Source organism: Lolium rigidum, chromosome 3 (genome assembly GCF_022539505.1).
Source record: "Lolium rigidum isolate FL_2022 chromosome 3, APGP_CSIRO_Lrig_0.1, whole genome shotgun sequence".
Taxonomy (NCBI): domain Eukaryota; kingdom Viridiplantae; phylum Streptophyta; class Magnoliopsida; order Poales; family Poaceae; genus Lolium; species Lolium rigidum.
In genome coordinates this window covers 383859954-383881621 of record NC_061510.1, presented here as the reverse complement: position 1 = coordinate 383881621, position 21668 = coordinate 383859954, and the positions used below count along the sequence as shown (strand labels likewise).

Below are 21668 nucleotides of genomic sequence, written 5' to 3'. Positions count from 1 at the left end.
TATGCCATTTGTGTCCACCATACCTACCTACTACATGGTATTTATCCGCCATTTCAAAGTAAATTGCTTGAGTGCTACCTTTAAAATTCCATCATTCACCTTTGCAATATATAGCTCATGGGACAAATAGCTTAAAAACTATTGTGGTATTGAATATGTACTTATGCACTTTATCTCTTATTAAGTTGCTTGTTGTGCGATAACCATGCTTCGGGGACGCCATCAACTATTCTTTGCTGAATATCATGTGAGTTGCTATGCATGTCCGTCTTGTCTGAAGTAAGAGAGATCTACCACCTTTATGGTTGGAGCATGCATATTGTTAGAGAAGAGCATTGGGCCGCTAACTAAAGCCATGATTCATGGTGGAAGTTTCAGTCTTGGACATATATCCTCAATCTCATATGAGAATAATAATTGTTGCCACATGCTTATGCATTAAAGAGGAGTCCATTATCCGTTGTCCATGTTGTCCCGGTATGGATGTCTAAGTTGAGAATAATCAAAAGCGAGAAATCCAAAATGCGAGCTTTCTCCTTAGACCTTTGTACTGGCGGCATGGAGGTACCCCATTGCGACACTTGGTTAAAACATGTGCATTGCAAAGATCCGGTAGTCCAAGTTAATTAGGACAAGGTGCGGGCACTATTAGTATACTATGCATGAGGCTTGCAACTTGTAAGATATAATGTACATAACTCATATGCTTTATTACTACCGTTGACAAAATTGTTTCATGTTTTCAAAATAAAAGCTCTAGCACAAATATAGCAATCGATGCTTTCCTCTTTGAAGGACCATTCTTTTTTACTTTTATGTTGAGTCGAGTTCACCTATTTCTCTCCACCTCAAGAAGCAAACACTTGTGTGAAGCTGTGCATTGATTCCTACATACTTGCATATTGTACTTGTTATATTACTCTATATTGACAATTATCCATGAGATATACATGTTATAAGTTGAAAGCAACCGCTGAAACTTAATCTTCCTCTCGTGTTGCTTCAATACCTTTACTTTGATTTATTGCTTTATGAGTTAACTCTTATGCAAGACTTATTAATACTTGTCTTGAAGTACTATTCATGAAAAGTCTTTGCTTTATGATTCACTTGTTTACTCATGTCATTACCATTGTTTTGATCGCTGCATTCACTACATATGTTTACAAATAGTATGATCAAGGTTATGATGGCATATCACTTCGAGAAATTATCTTTGTTATCGTTTTACCTGCTCGGGACGAGCGAAACTAAGCTTGGGGATGCTTGATACGTCTCCGACGTATCGATAATTTCTTATGTTCTATGCCATATTATTGATGATACCTACATGTTTTATGCACACTTTATGTCATATTCGTGCATTTTACGGAACTAACCTATTAACAAGATGCTGAAGTGCCAGTTGCTGTTTTCTGCTGTTTTTGGTTTCAGAAATCCTAGTAACGAAATATTATCGGAATTGGACGAAACAAAGACCCAGGGGCCTATTTCGCCACGAACCTTCCAGAAGACCGAAGAGCATACGAAGTGGGGCCACGAGGTGGCCAAACCACATGGCGGCGCGGCCAAGGGGGGGGGGCCGCGCCGCCCTGTGGTGTGGGCCCCTCGTTAGCCCCCCGACTCTGCCCTTCCGCCTACTTAAAGCCTCCGTCGCGAAACCCCAGAGGCGAAAAACCACGATACGAAAAACCTTACTGAGACGCCGCCGATCCCATCTCGGGGGATTCGGAGATCTCCTCCGGCACCCTGCCGGAGAGGGGATTCATCTCCCGGAGGACTCTACACCGCCATGGTCGCCTCCGGAGTGATGAGTGAGTAGTTCACCCCTGGACTATGGGTCCATGGCGGTAGCTAGATGGTTGTCTTCTCCTCATTGTGCTTCATTGTTGGATCTTGTGAGCTGCCTAACATGATCAAGATCATCTATCTGTAATACTTTATGTTGTGTTTGTCGGGATCCGATGGATAGAGAATACCATGTTATATTAATTATCAAGTTATTACATATGTGTTGTTTATGATCTTGCATGCTCTCCGTTACTAGTAGAGGCTCTGGCCAAGTTTTTGCTTTTAACTCCAAGAGGGAGTATTTATGCTCGATAGTGGGTTCATGCCTGCATTGACACCGGGACGAGTGATGAGAAAGTTCTAAGGTTGTGTTGTCGTTGTTGCCACTAGGGATAAAACATTGGCGCTATGTACGAGGATGTAGTTGTTGATTACATTACGCACCATACTTAATGCAATTGTCTCGTTGCTTTGCAACTTAATACTTGGAAGGGGTTCGGACGATAACTCGAAGGTGGACTTTTTAGGCATAGATGCAGTTGGATGGCGGTCTATGTACTTTGTCGTAATGCCCAATTAAATCTCACTATACTTATCATGCCATGTATGTGCATTGTTATGCCCTCTCTATTTGTCAATTGCCTGACTGTAATTTGTTCACCCAACATGCTTTTATCTTATGGGAGAGACACCTCTAGTGAACTGTGGACCCCGGTCCATTCTTTTATACTGAAATACAAATCTGCTGCAATACTTGTTTTACTGTTTTCTCTCGCAAACAATCATCTTCCACACAATTCGGTTAATCCTTTGTTACAGACAAGCCGGTGAGATTGACAACCTCACTCGTTTCGTTGGGGCAAAGTACTTTGGTTGTGTTGTGCGGGTTCCACGTTGGCGCCGGAATCTCCGGTGTTGCGCCGCACTACATCCCGCCGCCATCAACCTTCAACGTGCTTCTTGACTCCTACTGGTTCGATTAAACCTTGGTTTCTAACTGAGGGAAACTTGCCGCTGTGCGCATCACACCTTCCTCTTGGGGTTCCCAACGGACGTGTCAACCACACGCATCAATGGTCATGCCCTCCATTTTGACCAGATTTTGAAATCACCATAGGAGATTAAAAAAATACAAAAGCTTCGCATGTGTCATTTTATGTGTTCTAGTACGAGAAACAATTACAAACTACAATTATGGCAATTATTCTAAAAAATAGCCCTTCTCATAAATGAGATACCATGAACAAAGATCCATGGCTTTCAAGTCAAATAATCTAAGTCATACCCATAACCATGGTATAGTTTGTTGAAGTGTGTCCACATTGGGCACATGTGTGTATCTTAGAATTGAGATATTATTGACATTGGGAGTTTCATTTTCTTTCCACAAAATATCCATTTTTTATTTTATAAGTGCAGAAAGTGGGTTTTGTTTGTGAAGTAGCCCCGAAAAGTCTATTTGAAAACTGGACCGCCCTAAGTTTCAAAAATAGTAGACCTTATTTTATGAACAATTCACCAATTTGTTACATCTATAATCTTTATAGAAAAATCTGCATAATTTATACGAATTTCGGCCGATTTAGTAGTAAACGGGTCAAATTTGAACTACAAGTGCTTCAAAGTTTGCTCATGATTTTTCGCAAAAATCATTTGTAGGTAGACAAGTTGTTATTTCAAGAGAGATCTACAAATTATGCAGAATTCAACCCCTAGCTAAGAACGGTCGTGCCCGCCATTTTCACCACATTTTTGAAACAACATAAGAAATTTTTTTAAAAAAAAAATATATATATATATATATAAAGGAGAATGTTCGCATTGTTTCATTTTGACCTAATTGCGAGGAAAAATAACAAACTTGAAAAACCTTGAAACGATATATATATATGCGTCAGAATGCATCAGAATGCATATGCCTTACGCCCGTTAATCAGGGACGAGTTCTTCGTTGTTGATTAATTCACCACTTGCCCTGTTGTTCAGGCAGTAGTCGCCGATAGAAATTGAAGAAGCGACCACTCAAGTCTTCCATTTGTGCTATATTGCCGATTAATCGCGCGCCAAACTAAGGAAACGTAGAAGCATGCATGCTACGTAACGGGAGCCAGTACGTAGAATGTAGCCATTCAGCCAAACTCGTAAGTGCGCGCCAACGCAACAAAGGAGTGAGACAAAGAGAAATATAGACACGTATCTGCAGACATGGAGATTTCTGTCGTTCAAGACCTGCAAGTCTGAGAAATCTAGCATGCCTATCTTCTTGCCAATTGGCAATTTGACACGCAGCACAGGTGATCGATTGCATGGGTGGCTCTCTGCGTAATCACGAGAGTTTGCAGCTTCGCGCACTCCACAACACATGCACACACGCCTAACTCTTGCCAAAGTTTCTCACACGCATAGGCATGCCGGGCGTCTTCCTCTCATATAAATACCCCTCGCAGGTGACCCTTCTTCTCCATCTCCATCATCTACAATTCTTCTACGACCAAACCCCACGCTACAAACCTATTTCCGTTCTGGCTAGCGGATATATATATACCTCGCGTTACATATACTCTCTGCAAATGGCGTCGAGTGCCAGCTTGTTGATCATGGCAGTTCTCGTGAGGCTCTTGCTCTGCTGCAGTGCTATGGCCACCGCGAGCGAGACTCAGCAGAATCGGTTCGTCCTCGACAACTACGGCGGCCGTGGCGACGGGCAGCATGACGACACGCACGCGCTGGCCAAGGCGTGGAACGCAGCGTGCACCTCGTCAAGGCCGGCAGTGCTACTTGTTCCCAAGGGCAAGAGCTACCTACTCAAGGCCGTCACCCTCTCTCACTACGTCAGGTACCTAGATTGCTGGCACAAAAAAGTGCCGGCAAAGGCACCAAAAGTGCCTGCAAAGTTTTTTCAAGGCATAAAAAAAAGTGCTGCATTTATTCCAGTCGAGGTAGGTCTTTACCGGCACTTTTCGAGAAATGCCGCTGTATGTATGTCAAGGCACAAAGACGTATGCCAGTAATAGCTATTTCAGGCAATTTAGTTTGTGCCTGTTAAGAGTTTTGCCGGCACTTTTGGTATATGCCGTGGAATCTTTTTACCGGCACTTTTTGAAGATGCCGCGGAATCTTTTTGCTGGCACTTTTCCGAAGATGCCGTGAAATCTCTTTGCCAGCACTTTTCCAGAAATGCCATCCAAACTTTTTGATGGCACTTTTAGAGGATGCCTCCGATTACTATTTCAGGTTTCTAATTATGGTGCCGCTGAATATTTTCTTAGGCATTTTTTAAGTTGCTATACTGTCTGCAAACATTCAAGCAATCTAGCAGTCAAGCATACATCAAACTCAAGAAGTCAAACAATGTTTAAAACCGATATTTCCAAGCAGTCTAGGTCTCAAACCAACATTCTGAAACATTCAAGGGTTCACAATCGAGGCATCTAATTTACATGACCAATAGGGTCCATCTCCACATCATGAACAACATGGTTTGAAACCATTAGATAAAATACACAACAAGGTTCATCTAACTGGCTTCCATCTTACTCCAACAGGGTTCTCAATTTTCCTCATCTGTTCCCGATTCGCTGCTTGTTCCTCCAATGTCAGCACAGTACCATCATATCTAGAATAAACAGACACAGACCAAACATGACAAAAGTAGCAATGTTTCTTACCCATTGCGAAAATAAAATCAAATTGCAGCAACTAGTTAGTAACACATTAAATTTATCAAGTACATAGGTACCTTGGTATACAGAATAGAAAGTATAGATATTTATAGTAAAAACCAGTGGTTGGTACTCGATGACCCTGTTTATTGGGCCTCATGTTTTAGCTTGTGGTGCTTCTAGTCCTCCGGAAGCACCAACTCAACAAACATCAAGTGATTTTGAGGCATAAGCATTTCATTACAGGAAAGATATTACAGCAAATTCTATTACAGTACAAAAAAAATCATTTGCAGCAACTAAATATCAGCTGGTTCTACACAGGTAATAGTCCAAAACTGAACATAATGGCTTAAAGAATTAACGGAAAATCGGTTGTTCCTGAGCACCCAGCCACCGGCCACCACTCCTTTAATTAACTGCTCACCTTTCTTCTTAATTAATCAATAGGCAAAGCTTTTGCCTCGTTTTTTTTAAAAAAAGCACGTATATCATCCAGTAAGCATGACTGCGGCGCACAAATCACTTTCATGACTCATGCTTATATCTCCCACGGCGACCATATATGTCTCATCAGTGATTAATTTCGCTGGTTGTCCTATGAACCATCTCTTCTCTCTACACGAAGTCTGTTAGGATTAAGCACGATCTCACACGGCAAGGCGCCAGGTGCTCCGTCGTATACTGTATACGTGTGTTGGAGTAGGAACAGGCAAATTCATATAGTTCCGTGTAAGCTAAATGGGTAAAAGAGTTTTGTGTTGTCTATCAGTGGGTTGATGGTTGCGACAACATAGAGATTATGCGACTCGACAAAATGGCAACCATGTCAGTCAGATGCCTGGGTCGAACACTAGAACCGCCTGCCTAAAAGTACAAACCACCACACACCAGAAGAAGTTTGTGCTAAAAGTTCCAGCACACAAACCATGAACGTAATTTAGAGTTTCTTCTACATGTTTGTACTACTTTGTGCAAATGTAATGAATGTGTTGAAGGCTGTGTTTTGTTTCACTCGTTACTAGAACTTCTAATCGCTGTAATCAGTCCATGTGATAAAGAGTTATGATGTTTATATACTTTGTTCTTAGTTTTTGATTCTTCAGTTTTACTTTATTCCCATAGCCACAAAGAGCGAAACAGAATCTGCTAAGCAGTCAGACAGTAAAACCAAAGCGATGAAATGGTTATGTCAGCTACCTGGATGAAAATCGGACAGGCTTAATGCATATATAATAATAAAAATGCTTATTTCAGCTACCTTGATGAAAAGTGGACAGGCCTAATGCATATGTAATAAGTCCAGTTTTGCTGGTTTAGGAAATAACATACTAGTTGGTGCCACATCACCTTAGTTCACGCTTCCATGGACCTGAGTCAGCTTCTGTAGCTTTTTATCCTCTCCGTCCGCTTACCACTGAGCATCTTCTTCTTATCCAGATACTTGCTAACAAAATAAGCGCTCCGAAGGAGCTTGGTCTTGATCAAGAGCTCCTCGGTGAACCAATCCTCCCAGTTCATGCTCCTAGATAGATGAGTTTTGAATCATCTGCACAAACCGTGACCATAATTTAGATATTTATGTTTGTGTACTACACAAACATGACAATCTCCGAGGCAAACAACCTACATCAACTGACACTGATTATTGCCTGCGTTGCAACTGGCAATATTAATGCAGGGATAAACATTACAGATCTTGGATGCCACCTTAGTACACGGCTGGGTAAAAAACAACGTTCACGCGGGCTTTATGCCTTTATCAGTCAAGAAAGCAAGGCTATATAGGATGCATTTCTAGAGATCATGCTGGAAAGGTCCTTTGAGCAAGCTGAGAAACCGGGAGATGTGTGCACACAGTGGCTGAGCTAGAGCAAACTCAACCAGGGTGTACTAGCTTGTAATATGTGCTGATTATAGGGGTGCGCACACTGATTTTGCAGCTAATTGCAGGGTAAAAACTAAAGCTACCCGGCTGCATGTGCACCCCCTTGGCTCAATGGAGTTCCGCCACTGTGTGCACATGAAAGAAGCTGAAGGTGTTGTATGTCTTACCACACAAAGGATAATTCCCAACCCTAACAGTTTATGAGTGGTGTTGGAATCTGACAATGCAACTGTTGTTCAGGCGATCAAGGGAAGGAATCAAAAGTTGTCATGCATGTGGCGCACCTACTATAAGATTGAGATCTTTGAAACTAGGTTTTGGTAATTTCAAAGTTGGAAAAACTAAAAAAAAGAGCAACCACGCAGCCCAGGAGCTAGCCAAACTAGCTAGGTTGTCTACTATCAATACCTTCTGGATGGAGCATGTCCCAACCGAGGTCAATCTTTTTGTTTCGGCTAACACCGTAAGCTGTGATATTCCGATGCAATGAAATTCTGTCTTCCCTAAAAAATTGACTGGTAATTTATATTCCTGCTAATTAATTGAAGTATACAGTTTAGGTGGTACTTCTTAGGCAATCAGACTTCACATTTGCTAGTGCTAGCATCGGACAGAAAAAATAGACCTAACACTTCTCATGTCCCGCAGTTTAGTTCCAAGCACCGTACACGTTTGATAGCTTACTAATTACAGAATTAAAACTGGAGCATGTGGACTAACTTAACGAAACTTTAGATCGCAACTAACTGTACATTATTGTCTCTGGTAATGCAAGTAGTTTATATAGAGGAAAAGGGTACTAAGTTGAGACAACTCAACATTTATATTATAGGCAAGAATAAGTAAGTCAAGTGACTGAATTATGGGATGTACCTCACAGCAACAACATTGAAATCCAGCTCATATAAGTTTTGCGCATTTCCCAATACCTGTATTCCAAGAGAGACAGCAACGCATCACCAGAAAGCCTTAAAAAACATGAATGGTAAGAACTAAAGCATAAACCAGACAAACCATTACCACCAGCCAGCACAATAAAAGAAAGGACTGTGGTAGAATTAGCAGGAGCATTCAGCACACCACCCGGCAAAACTGAATCAAGACCCAGATACATTGCATTTTGGGCAGCTGAGTACATTACTCTAGCCCACACAGACTAAAAAAGAAATCTGAAAATAACTGATTAGGTTATTGTAGACATAACAGCAAACACTTATTAGGCACTTATCACGGACGCTAGAACACGCAGAAACGCACGCGAACGGGGAGGAGAATGTGAGGAACGGCAGCGAGAGCGCTTACCAGCCTGCAGCTCTTGGCGGCGGGGCCAGAGAGGGAGAAGTCGAAGAGGCCGTCGACCACCTGCTCCAGCTCCTTCCTCTTCCCCATGAAGCCCCCTGCCATCATCCTGGCCCGCTAACCCCGGGGGAAATCCGCCTCGAATCCCTCGGGGTGGCTCGAATCGTGACGAACCCCACGGCTAGGGTTAGCCGCGCCGTCGTGCTCAGGGGCGGAAAGGAGGGGCGTGGGTAGGGATCCGGTGGAGGGGACCAAGATGAAGCTCGCTCAGTGCGTGGAGGCGGTGAATTCGGCCGGCGTTGGACTGCACGTCGGCGAGCGGCGGCGGCGGCGTCGCATTGGGGAACCGAGGACGCGAGAGAGAGAGAGAGAGCGGTAGGTGCGGGAGGGTGGGAATGATACAGTTGGTTGGTTCGAATTTTACAGTTAGGCCCTTCAGTTTTTTTGGGAGGGTGGGAATGATACATCAACATTGATGGCTCTTTTGAAAAGCTGCCACGAAAAATAGCAGCAGTTTAGTAAAATGCCAGTAATAAGTAACATTACAGGCATATTTTGAAGAACTGCCGCGAAAAAAAAATACAGGCACTTTGATAAACTACCGATAATAATCTAATATTAATGGCACTGTCCAAAAATGCCACAAATTAGATGCTAATTTAAGGCACTGATTAGAAAGTGCCGCTAATCACTATCATTAGCGGCATATTGTAAAGTGCCGCCAAGAAAAGTGCCGGTAATACCTGTACGTGAGGTAGTGTCTGGCCCATGCAAGTCCAGTGTCATCTTCACGGTGCAAGGCACGCTCGTGGCTCCTCCGAGCAGATTGGCATGGAGCGATGACAACCTAAGTCACTGGATCATGATCCAAGGCGTCACCGGTCTCACTATAACCGGTGGCGGCACCATTAATGGCAACGGAGCGATATGGTGGAAACACTCATGCAAGACCGACAAGTCTCTCCCATGCACAACGACTCCCACGGCATTGACATTTCACCTCTGCAAAAATCTGAAGGTGGAGAACCTTAAAATTGTGGACAGCCAACAGATCCAAGTGTCAGTTGAGGATTGCAGTGATGTGCAATTGGCTCGCATGTCCATCACCGCGCCTGGCACGAGCCCTAACACCGCATCCACATTACCCGAAGCAAAGATGTCCAAGTTACGGATTGTGTCATCAAGACCGGGGATGATTGCATGTCGATCGAGGACGGAACCCAAAACCTTCATGTCACAAAAGTTGTGTGTGGTCCTGGGCATGGGATTAGCATCGGAAGCTTAGGAGATGACAACTCCAAAGCCGAGGTTTCTGGTATTATAATTGACTCGGTACAATTATATGGAACTACCAACGGTGCTCGGATCAAGACATGGCAGGGAGGAAGCGGATACGCCAAGGATATCATGTTCCAAAACATCATCATGGACAATGTTCAAAACCCAATCATCATCGACCAGAACTACTGTGACTCGACTACGCCATGCAAGAAGCAACAATCGGCAGTGGAGGTTAGCAATGTGGTGTTCAAGAACATTAGAGGGACAACCATTTCCAAAGATGCTATCAAGCTTAGCTGCAGCAATGATGACTCCTGCTCTGACATTGTCTTGGAGAACATCGACCTGAAAATGGAGGGCGGCAAAGGGGAAACCCAAAGCACCTGCCAGTACGCAAAATGGAGAAAGGCAGGAACTGTTATTCCACAACCCTGTGAAGCCAAAAACTGAGGAGGGTAATCAGAATTGAAAAGTTTTCCTGTAACATGTACAAATGATATATAGAAAGTCCAAGACAACTAGTCATACTTGTACATACATATTGCAAACCATCTTGTGGTGTACTAGAAAACTGCAATATAATGTGAATAGTAGTGTATTTTTCAAAATGTTTCTAATCACATCTTTCTAAAATAATTATGTATGCACTAGCCTGGCTGAGTGTCTTGGCTGCCCAACAGACATTGTCTGCGATATAAAAAAATTATGTCACAAAACTATAAATATTAGCTCCTCTCACTTGAGGATAAATATAGTTGGATATCTCACGATAAATTTACTCTCTTCAGATGGCGTTGAGTGTCAGCGTGTTGACCGTATATATAGAAAAGTGAGGGAGTATTGTTAAAAAAAAATCGATAAAGGAGCATAGCTCCAGCCTCTGCATCAATAGATACACACAACTTGCTTTATTAAAAACAAAATATCAAGTCACAATAGATCCATTATCACTTATTACAATCACGGAAAAGCTAGGGTTGATACATGAATCAACCAACTGAAAATATGGTAAATAGAGAAGCTATGCATTTGCTATTCTATTAAGATGCCGCCACCCAGTAGCCTGGAAAAAAAGTCCTGAGCAACCGCTAGCATCCGGTTGCATCTAATAACCATAGCCTCCCGCAGTTTCACTGGGAGGAGTAAAACCCATTGCTGAGTTGAATGAGCAGCTCGTCGGATAACCTGCAAAAAATTAGTTCCATTTTATGTGTTAAAGATAATATCATTTCGAGTTCTCCAAATAACCCAACAAAGAGCAAAAACACCAATTCGAATTTTCTGTTAATGGGTGATTATTTAGGGATCATTGCATTCATTGAGTTATTCTCGACTAATCATAAATCTAAGCTTCGTCATTGATTAATTCAGGACGAAATCGTTCGATAGAAACTGAAGAAGCGACCATTGAAGTTGTCCACTGAGCTATTGCAGATTAATCGCGCGCCAAACAGATAAATTAAGTACTGCAAACGTACGCATCTTTATCACAACCATTAGCGGGTGACTAGTTATTCATGCGTACGCGCAAACGCAACAAAGGAGTGAGAGAAGGAGAAACAGGCACGCACGCATGGAATTCTGGATACGTGACTCGGGAGATCGACATTTTCTGACAAAACTGGCATGCATGCTTATCTCCTTGCCAATTAGCAATTTGACACGCAGCAAAGGAGAAACACGCACGCACCACTACGTAGTTTTTTTGGGCGCCTAGCATGGACGACTCTGCCGAATCACGAGCGTTGGCAGCTCTCAACACTCCACACCACAAGCACACACACGCGCCTAACTCTTGCCAAAGCTTCTCACACGCATATGTGTGCCGGCCGTTTTCCTCTCCTATAAATACCCCTCGCCCGTGACCCTCCTTCTCCATCTCATCTACGATTCCTATACTTCAAAACACCACGCTACAAACCTGTTCCGGCTCTGATTTGCGTATACTCTCTCAAATGGCGTCGAGCGTGCTCGTCTTGTCCATGGCGGCTCTCGTGATGATCTTGCTGTGCAACGCTACGGCCACCGTGAGCAATGCCAGCCCGCCAAACGAAACTCAACACAACACCTTCAGCCTCGACAACTTCGGCGCCCATGGTGACGGGAAGCATGACGACACGCAAGCACTGGCCAAGGCGTGGAACGCGGCGTGCTCCTCGTCCCGCCCCGCCGTGCTGCTCGTTCCCAAGGGAAAGAGCTACCTGCTTAACTCCATCACCCTATCTGGCCCGTGCAAGTCCAGCATCGTCTTCATGGTGAAGGGCACGCTCGTGGCTCCACCTAGCAGGTCGGCATGGAGCGAGGACAACAGAGGTCACTGGATCATGATCCAAGGCGTCTCCAGGCTCACCGTCACAGGTGGCGGCACGATCAATGGCAACGGGGATGACTGGTGGAAGAACTCCTGCAAGACCAACAGGGCTTTGCCATGCACAATGGCTCCAACGGCTTTCACGTTTCACCGTTGCGATAGTTTGAAGGTGGAGAACCTGAAAATTGTCAACAGCCAACAAATCCATATATCTGTTGAGGATTGCAATGATGTGCAATTGGCTCGCCTGTCCATCACGGCTCCTGGCACGAGCCCGAACACTGATGGCATCCACATAGCCCGTAGCAAGGATGTGCAAGTTACGGATTGCATCATCAAGACCGGGGATGATTGCATGTCGATTGAGGACGGAACTCATAACCTTCATGTCACCAAAGTTGTGTGCGGTCCGGGGCATGGGATCAGCATCGGAAGCTTAGGAGATGACAACTCAAGAGCTGAGGTTTCTGGTATTCTAATTGACTCCGTACAATTATATGGAACTACCAATGGTGCTCGGATCAAGACATGGCAGGGAGGAAGCGGATACGCCAAGGATATCACCTTCCAAAACATTATCATGGACAATGTGCAAAACCCCATCATTATTGACCAGAACTACTGTGACTCGACTACGCCATGCAAGAAGCAACAATCGGCAGTGGAGGTTAGCAATGTGGTGTTCAAGAACATAAGAGGGACAACCATTTCCAAAGATGCTATCAAGCTTAGCTGCAGCAATGATGACTCCTGCTCTGACATTGTCTTGGAGAACATCGACCTGAAAATGCAGGGTGACAAAGGGGAAACCCAAAGCACCTGCCAGAACGCAAAATGGCGAAAGGCGGGAACTGTTATTCCACAACCCTGTGAAACCAAAAACTAAGGAGGGTATTCAGAATTGACAAGTTTTTCTCTACACATGTACAAATGATGTATAGAAAGTCCAAGACAGCTAGTCATACTTGTGCATACATATTGCAAACCATCTTGGATGGTGTACTAGAAAATAGCAATATAATGTGAATAATAGTGTATTTGTCAAAATGTTTCCAATCACATTCTTCTAAAATAATTATGTATGCACTTGCCCGGCTGAGTGTCATGGCTGCCCAAAATACATAATCTGTGATATAAAAAATTATATCACAAAACTATAAATATTAGCTACTCTGATTTGCGAATAAATATAGCTGCATATCTCACGATACATATACTCTTAATTCGCAAATGGCGTATCTGAAAATGGAGGGCCCCAAGGGTGACACCCAGAGCACCTGCCAATACGCAAAATGAAGTAAAGCAGGAACTGTTAAATCCAAAACCATGTGAAGCCATAAACTATGAAGGGTTATGAGGATTGACAAGGTTTCTGTGACACGTATAAATAATGTACAGATATTTCAAAACAGCTAGTCATACTTGTGCATACATGATGAAAACCCTCCTGTATGTTTTACTTGGAAACTGCAATATAATGTGAATAATAGTGTATTTGTCAAAATGTTTCCAGCACATTCTTCTAAAAAATATATGTTTTGGAACAGATGGCCTCTACACACTCGACTCGGCTGAGTATCTTGGCTGCCCAAGAGACATTATTACCTATATAATAAAATTCTGTCACAAAACCATGTAGGACGGCTGTCAACTTCAGCTTACTCAATATAACAACAAAAAGTATGGGTTTAGCAGGTAGGAAGGTAGGACTTGATGACCCTGGCTAATGGCTGTACGGTGTTATAAACGTTGTGCTAATATCAGAACGTGAAAGGCCAAAAGCAAGAGTTGATTCCCAGAAAGAAAATTTAAGCAAGCGCTAAGTTAGCAGGCTGTTAATTTTATAACACGTAGCTACATACTTCAGCATTAGTGTTTTCAATCAAGGCTCCAAATATACATATTGATAGTACTAAACACAGATGCATGATACGCAACCCGATGATCAAATTCCAAGCATATGAGCGTTTAACTTGGTACACAAGTACTACATATCGAGCAACACTCTAACCATCTGAATAACTAGTCACCCGCTAATATCTTACAGCAGAATGGGTGGCAATTCTGTTCCTAACATCATCCACTATCCTAGCAGTTGATGCCACACGTCTGGATATCTGGGCCAGTGACTCGGGTGGTGAACGGATCGATACGAACCCACAGCAACGAGAAGATGGATGCGAGGAGGATGGCCCAGACGACAACAATGGTTGGTGTGCGGTTCTGACGGCCCATGAGCCCTTTGAGGAATGGGTACAAGTGGATAATCACCCAGAAGGCGAAGAAGAGCTTCCCAAAGAGCGGCCCCCATGACTGGTAACCGCTGTTGATCGCGTAGGAGGTGCCGGCCACAACACCAACTAGGTTGATGATCAAAATAGTAGTTGGTGGGATCAGCAGAGTTGTCCACTTGAACATGTAGAGCTCGGCGAAATCATTATCTTCATCGGATGCCTTCGAAGTCACAGTGAAGCTGGTGTCGATGCCAGCAAGTACCTTCAAGAGGCCCTGGAAGACAGCAAACAGATGTGCAGAAATGCCTCCGATGACCCAGAACTGCTCATTCCTCCACCACTCGTCGATGCCAACACCGCTCCACCTCATCTCAAGGATACCAGTGGCAAAGATGGAAATGAAGAGGGACATAAACCAAATACTTGCAATGTTGCTAATCTGCACTCCAATATAATATAGTCACTGTAAGTATTTTTCACGGTTCTGTCCACACAAGAACACGACTGAGGAGAGCTTTTACCTGTGGGATGATGAACTTCCCAGTGAGAAGACAAACAGCCGGCAGTATGCAGTATATGAGGAGTGGGATTGATGTGAGCGGATAGATAGTGGTGTTGATATAGGCAAATCTCTCCAAGAACTTGAGCCTTCCACCATAGCCATACCATATGGGACAATGCCTACTGAAAAGAATTTCCACAGACCCAAGAGCCCACCGAAGCACTTGGTTCAGACGATCTGAAAGGTTAATAGGAGCAGACCCCTTAAAAGCAGGTGGATTAGGCATGCAGTAAATAGATCGCCAGCCTCGTGCATGCATCTTGAACCCAGTGAGAATATCCTCTGTAACAGAGCCATAGATCCAACCAATCTGCAAAACACAACAATGCCTTTAAAGATTGTTTCAATAAAGGGTAAAATATTAATATCAAGTACACGGAGCCATTTAAGATACGAGGCAAAAAACTTGGTTTCAGGTTAATACATCATGTGGAAGGTACAGCAGTAGAAACAAAGAACGTATGTGATATTATGAATTAAAGATTAAGTTTCTTCTCAAGGTTCACAAGTGGTCTTTGTTTATTTAAATCAAGACAGAAAACTTCACTGTTTTTAGAAGACCATTTGATATATGAAAAATGCTGGTCTGTTGAGGTCATAACTTAGTTACCTCACTTCCCCAATCACTTTTGTCCTCATAACCACAGCTGATCACATGGATTGCTTCTTTCAGAAGAGTCTCTTGAGTTGCGGACTGTGGAACACCACCATATTCCATCAGAGTGGAGGCTACAAAAACACTGGACTGGCCAAATCTCTTCTCCAGGCTCATTTGAGACATAAGAAGTGATTTCTCATCGTCTAATCCAGAGCCTATCATAAGAGTAGCAGTCAGGTAAGAAACAAATGTAGTCCAGCCTACCCCCAGTCTGCAAAAGTTTGCTATGCATACTACAGAAGTACAGAGAAAGCAAAAAAAGAGCAATGTTTGTTATATATCTTAAAGGTACCTTCGAACCCCTCCTCTATATCTTCGAGATTAAACACTGGCACAGCACTGTCCACATGCTTGTGTGACTTCTTATTTTTTGAGCTCGCCGATTTTGATGTCTTCTTTCTTCCTCCACAAAGTGAAGAGAAGAAACCTGGCTTCTTATCCTTAACTGGTGGGTCATAACCATATAAAGCTGTTCTGTTGAACACACAGCCAGTTCCCACATAAACTGGTCCTTGAATGCCATCAAGACCTCTCAAGTTAATCTGCAGCAAACAGATGCAGATACGTTACTGATCATAGTCAACCAGATTTTTGGGAAAAGTCGATCCAATAGCAATATTAGCGATGGTGAGTTATCAAAACTACTGAATGTAACTGAAGATAAAGAAATGTTGTGCACAAGAATCATTTCTCAGGATTAAGAAGAAAATGCAGAGAAGCCCCAAAGTACAAAATTCGGACTCCAGAAAACAAAACATAACAGAAACTACAGCTAAATCAAAAGAAGAACAAAACAAATGAAAACCAACTATAGTAAGTTAGGTTCAAAAGTGAGACAAGTAATCTGCACAAAAATGTTAAATGGCATTGCTAACTTACATCGAAAAATACAGTGTTCCTGTTTGCATATCTATCATTTGTATCAATGCCATCGAACCTCTGAGGAAATTGTACATAACAGACATGCCTTCCTAGATTAGGGTCCATAAGAAAGCACATAGCCTCCCTTATAGCCTTGCTATTGTTGATGTAGTGATCACAGTCAAGATTCAACATGTACTGCCCATTAGTAAGGACAGCTGATACACGAACCTGCAGAAATCACTCAGCTTCCATTACATCCAGGTAATCAAAGTATATAAGGTATGTTCGGTTTCAGTGACAAACTACTCACAAGTGCATTCATGGCACCAGCTTTCTTGTGGTGCTGGAATCCATTACGTTTCTCACGAGACACATAAACCAAACGAGGAAGCTCATTGCCGGTACTATCAAGGCCTCCACCATGACCAAGGAAAACCTGACCATAAATTTGAGTTAGAAAGTGGTTAGTCTAATAACCAGTGCGTGCTAGCATATCTAGCTCTAATAAACTAATGTTTGCTAAAAGACGAGCTTCACCTGAATCATTCCAGGATGGTCCCTAGTATTGTTCCCAGGCCAAGGCGTGCCATCTTGCATGATCCATCCTTCCTCGGGAACTTTCTCAGCCTTGGCTACAAGGCTATTAATGCGAACCTTGAACTCTTCATATTCTCTCTGTGAAGTTAACAGAAATAAATTTCCTAGAACTGCAACTGGAACAACCAACAAATATGCGATTATAAACCAAAATCTACCTTCATGGCCCGACGGTCTTTAACGAAGGAAGTCTGAACTTTGTTTTTTAGAAAATCAATTTTCTGAAAGAAGTACCACTCTGGGGCTCTGGGTTCTATGTTATACTTTTTACAAAATGGAACCCATTTTCTAGCAAACTCTGAAGTCTCAGCAAGTGCATCAAAGGTCAGCATCGCAGCACCATCATCAGATACATAGCAAGACACCTTGTCAACAGGGTAGTCCACAGCAAGGATAGAAAGCACAGTATTTGCAGTGACAAGAGGAGGCTCCTTCATAGGATCCACGGTACTGACAAAAATGTCAACAGCAGCCAGCTGAGACAGTTCGCCATCCCGGTCATACCTGATAGTGAAAGTAACATGGCGACGTACCTTGTTAATATAAATAGAAAATTTTACAGTAATGTTGTCAGAAAAAAAAGTAACATGGTGACACTGTCAGTACTATCGTAGCATAAACATTTTGTTAGCACTAAATAGTGTACATCACCTTAAAGCCAGCCTATCAAGGTAAGTTTCACGATTGATTGGTGACCACTTGGGGAACTGATCCAGAATCCAGGAAAAGGCAAACCAAATCTCACAAATAACAGACAGCAGCCACAGTGGATATGCGTTACGCACAGGATTTGTGATACGGTAGTGCAAGAAGATGCACAGCACAATCAAACGTAGCACAATAACCATTCTGTAGGGATTTATTTTGGATGATGAAATTGGCACTTTTCTAGATAAAGGCTGGCGAGCTTCATCGTTCCTGCAATTGATATGGCACAAAACAAAAGTTAGCGCTGCAAATCGTATACAAAGCTAGTGCTTACAGTTTTGATGGGACATGCACACCAATTCAGGATACGATCTAGCAGATGGGTTAAATATCTCAATTGGAATCAAGGGCTACACTAGGAACACATAGCAGTCAGGTATACAAATACAACACAAACCTTCCCAAGCCCAAGCATATCTCACCAAAGTGTAAATTAGTACCAACATAGCAGGAAATAACTAAATATTGTTGTAATTTAAAGATGACTGATGGTGTTCAATAGCATATTATAACTCACAGTAAGGGGTCCTCCATATCATAGTCAGTACATGCATCAATATCAACATTTCCACGGCCTTCAGAAGGAGCAATACTTGTTCCATTAGTCATACCCTTGTCTTTCATTTTCCAGCCATCAACTCTCTCTTTCCACGGAACACTCCCAAGGCTACCAGAGAACTCCCTTGATGGATTTGCTGGCAAGAACAAGAAGCAAGAAACAAGGATGACATATTCAAAGCTGACGCAAGAATAGCATGCTAGACACGAGATGGTAAATAATGGCAGAGAAAAATACAAGAATGATTCACATAGGCAAACGGATGTCCACGCTTGCCAATATTTCCAGCAGGGGACATGATGTGATCGGGGGAGGCTCCGGGAATTTCTCCGGAGACCTGTACAACGAATCCGCATGAAGAAAACAAGTGTCAGTTTCAAGTTCTAAATACTGTTAGCACAATCCACAGAAATGTTAGTTCAAGTTCTAAATACCGTCCACACAAGTCTCAATTCCAACCTGGCTATGAGTGAAGGACGGGATGTATCCGTGAGGGATTTCTCCGCTGTCGTACTTGGAGAGCCCAATCTCACCACTGTCATACTTAGTAGCGTGGCGAACATCGTCGCTACGCCAGGTGAGCATCTTCTCAGGAATCTTGTGCTTGTGATCCTGGTTGCCAGATGGTGGGTAGTTCGAGCCGCTAGCATCATCTGCATAGACATCCTCGCTTGCATCCCCACGTGCTGGTGGGCTGCCTAAACGACATGGCACAGTTGGGGATAGTTAAACCTCTTAGTGACAAGACAATACACCATGTCCACTCAAATAAAATTAAGCAGTTCAAGTTTGTGAAGACAGATGATCAGTTCGGTTGAATTCCCAGGTGCTCCAGCCAGCCTATTGATGTTGTTCTAATACAGGGAGGAGGGGCAGGGGCAGCAAGATAGAGTACATACCCTTGCGGCGCTTGTACTTGGTCTTGCACTGCGGGCAGGCCTGTGTGCCTTCCTTGCGCTCGTACTCGTAGCAGGGCCGGCACACCGGGTAGCCGCAGACGTCGCAGGCGGCGAAGAGCTCGCCGTCCGCCGCCGCGCCCACGCCGTCGCCGCAGATCTGGCACACCTGCCCCTGCCCGCCTCCATGCCTTCCCGATTTCTTCGCGCACGCACCCCAAAAGAAAAAGAAACGGACAGTAAAATTCAGACCAATCGCCGGATAATCTAAGCACAAAAGAGCACCGAGTTTCCAAAAAACAAAAAAAAAGTCACTCACCGCCGCGTCGCCGCCGCCGACCATGGCGCCCGCCCCACGAACTCAATCACTCGCTCGCCAATCCGTGCAATACTCCACGACGTCGAACGGGCTGACTGACGGCGACTCACCGCACCCCCGCGGCGCTCCTCCGAGGAGCCCCCGATCGACAGACCGGCCGAACCACAACCACCTCCCTCAGCCCAGCCCCTCCTCCCCCAAATCGCCACTCGCACCAGCGCCACAAGAGCGGCAATAGTGCAATACAGCAGCGCCCAGCTCACGCGGATTGGGACGGCGGCGCGGCGACGGGCGATGGAGATGGCGAAGCGCGTGAAGCAGCACGCGTACTGCTGTTGTCGCTTCTTGCGACGCGGGATTATAGCTAGCTCCCCTAAATCGCGGGTTAATTACTTTCGAATTTCGTGCCGGCGTTCGATCTTTCCAGTTTTAGGATCGTCTGGGGTTTGCGGTTCCTAGCGGTAGCGGGAGACGGTGGTCTGGTGGTCAGCCGGGCGGGCCCACGGGGCAGTGGCGGCGGACGGACCCCGCGTGGACCGCCGCGTAACGGGAGGAAAGCGTGACGGGGGCTGTGGGTGCGGGGTGGGACCGAGTGTCAGCGAGCGAGGTGGGGCGGACAGCTGGTGATCACTAGGACTGGCCGTGTCACACTCGCAGGAGGGCTTTGGTTTTTGCTAGCTGCACCTCAGCTGGTGAGCAGAAGGAGAAGCAAGCTGACGACCATGGGCCGTCTCGAAGGCTCGTTGGACGCGGTACAGCAAACCAGACCAGCACCAATGCGGTGGCAAACAGGCAATTCCTCGTTTTTCTTTGTGGGAGAACTAGCCCGTTCAACTTGGTGAAAAGCAGCCCATAAGTAATAGCAAACAGCTTACCAGCCCATTTATCCACATCGGGCACAACAACACATCAGATGATCGATCCATTCCTGCTCCCCTATTTCATCGCTCCACAGACTATACCAAATCTAGCAAATACAATGAAGTAAGTGGGTCAATCGAAAATTTAAAACCCAGCTCTTTAAGTTTTTGGGCTTAAAACCGAGCCAGACGAAATATGATAAAATGTCCATACCATAAAATAAATTAGGGTATACGCAAAAAACCGTACGCTGTTGTCTAAATTTGCAATCCAAGCAGCTCCTTTTTCCATATGCAGAAAAGTCAAAAGAGCTTCTCCCATTTGCCCAGCCTCCCGCCCTCACCACTACCACCACCGTCACCAGTGGCTAACTCTGGTCTTCTAGGATGCTGATGTTCCCAATGAATAGTCATCCGCCGTCGCAACCCCCTAACTTTGGGAGCACACCGCATAGTAATTCAAGCTTCTGGTGCTCTTGTGGGATCTACCATGAATGATGGTGCGAGTTTGGCTCGGGGCCACACCAGCGTTACCATGGACATGTGTTGTCGCCTCGCTGCCCCACCTCGCCCACTTCCGCCAGTCTGTCACGCCCGCTCCTCCCTATAAACCTTCTCCATCTTCACGAGCCACCCACACCACCAATCTAAACCCTAATCCCGTCGGCCACCGGAGACGCGGAAAAAGCTCATCACTCACACATACCCGACCGCACCCTAAGTGTATGCCTCCTCAACCACGTCTTCGGCAAGGTCCATGTGATGCTTATAGTTGTCCAAGAAATTTTTTAGTACTGCCTTCCGGTGCGCCCAGGCTTCAACAAATTCATGGGTCCGCCACTGCGTTGGATCATCCATGCTTTTCATATGATTTTTGAAAAATATTAATCCTTAAGAAATTTTAATACAACCGAACTTTATTGTCGTGTGGTAACACAGACACCGGGAGTATCGCTAATATCGTGTGTGGCCAGAAGTATGGCTACCCTTTTTAGTTGTTTGGCAGTGGGCGGCAAGTATGATCTAGATCAGCGACGATCTGCAAAAACACAAGGAAATTTACACTGATTCAGGCCATTCAGATGGTAACAGCTCTACGTCCTGATGGTCTGATTGAATTGATCTACGGAAGATGAACCGGTGTTTTTTGTCACAAGGGTGGGATCTCCTTGTTGAGTG

At 44.3% G+C, this 21668-nt stretch overlaps 2 protein-coding genes, 1 long non-coding RNA gene and 1 pseudogene across 4 annotated transcripts; 2 read left to right on the top strand and 2 right to left on the bottom strand.

Moving 5' to 3' along the window:
* Nucleotides 1-4361: 4361 nt before the first annotated feature.
* Nucleotides 4362-10371, top strand: LOC124704433 (annotated as a pseudogene).
* Nucleotides 5136-8802, bottom strand: LOC124704434. 2 transcript variants are annotated; one of them, XR_007003562.1, is made up of 4 exons: nucleotides 8644-8802; nucleotides 8215-8270; nucleotides 6786-7002; nucleotides 5136-5407 (listed from the first exon to the last, which is right to left on the bottom strand). It is a non-coding gene; the product is annotated as an uncharacterized LOC124704434 (long non-coding RNA). The 2 variants fall into 2 exon arrangements; XR_007003561.1 differs by having other exon boundaries at nucleotides 6804-7002.
* A 1505-nt stretch (nucleotides 10372-11876) lies between the features above and the next one.
* Nucleotides 11877-13118, top strand: LOC124700709 (polygalacturonase-like). Its single transcript, XM_047232799.1, has one exon. The coding sequence runs from the start codon at nucleotides 11877-11879 to the stop codon at nucleotides 13116-13118; it is 1242 nt and encodes a 413-aa protein (XP_047088755.1).
* A 1041-nt stretch (nucleotides 13119-14159) lies between these two features.
* Nucleotides 14160-19668, bottom strand: LOC124704432 (probable cellulose synthase A catalytic subunit 2 [UDP-forming]). The gene is made up of 14 exons (XM_047236688.1): nucleotides 19630-19668; nucleotides 19314-19512; nucleotides 18874-19112; nucleotides 18652-18751; nucleotides 18373-18550; nucleotides 17799-18065; nucleotides 17306-17651; nucleotides 17088-17225; nucleotides 16861-16986; nucleotides 16566-16778; nucleotides 15979-16228; nucleotides 15639-15841; nucleotides 14988-15338; nucleotides 14160-14905 (listed from the first exon to the last, which is right to left on the bottom strand). Exons 1-14 carry the CDS (start codon nucleotides 19651-19653, stop codon nucleotides 14321-14323), a joined length of 3219 nt encoding a protein of 1072 aa, XP_047092644.1. The 5' UTR covers nucleotides 19654-19668; the 3' UTR covers nucleotides 14160-14320.
* Between the last annotated feature and the right edge of the window lie 2000 nt (nucleotides 19669-21668).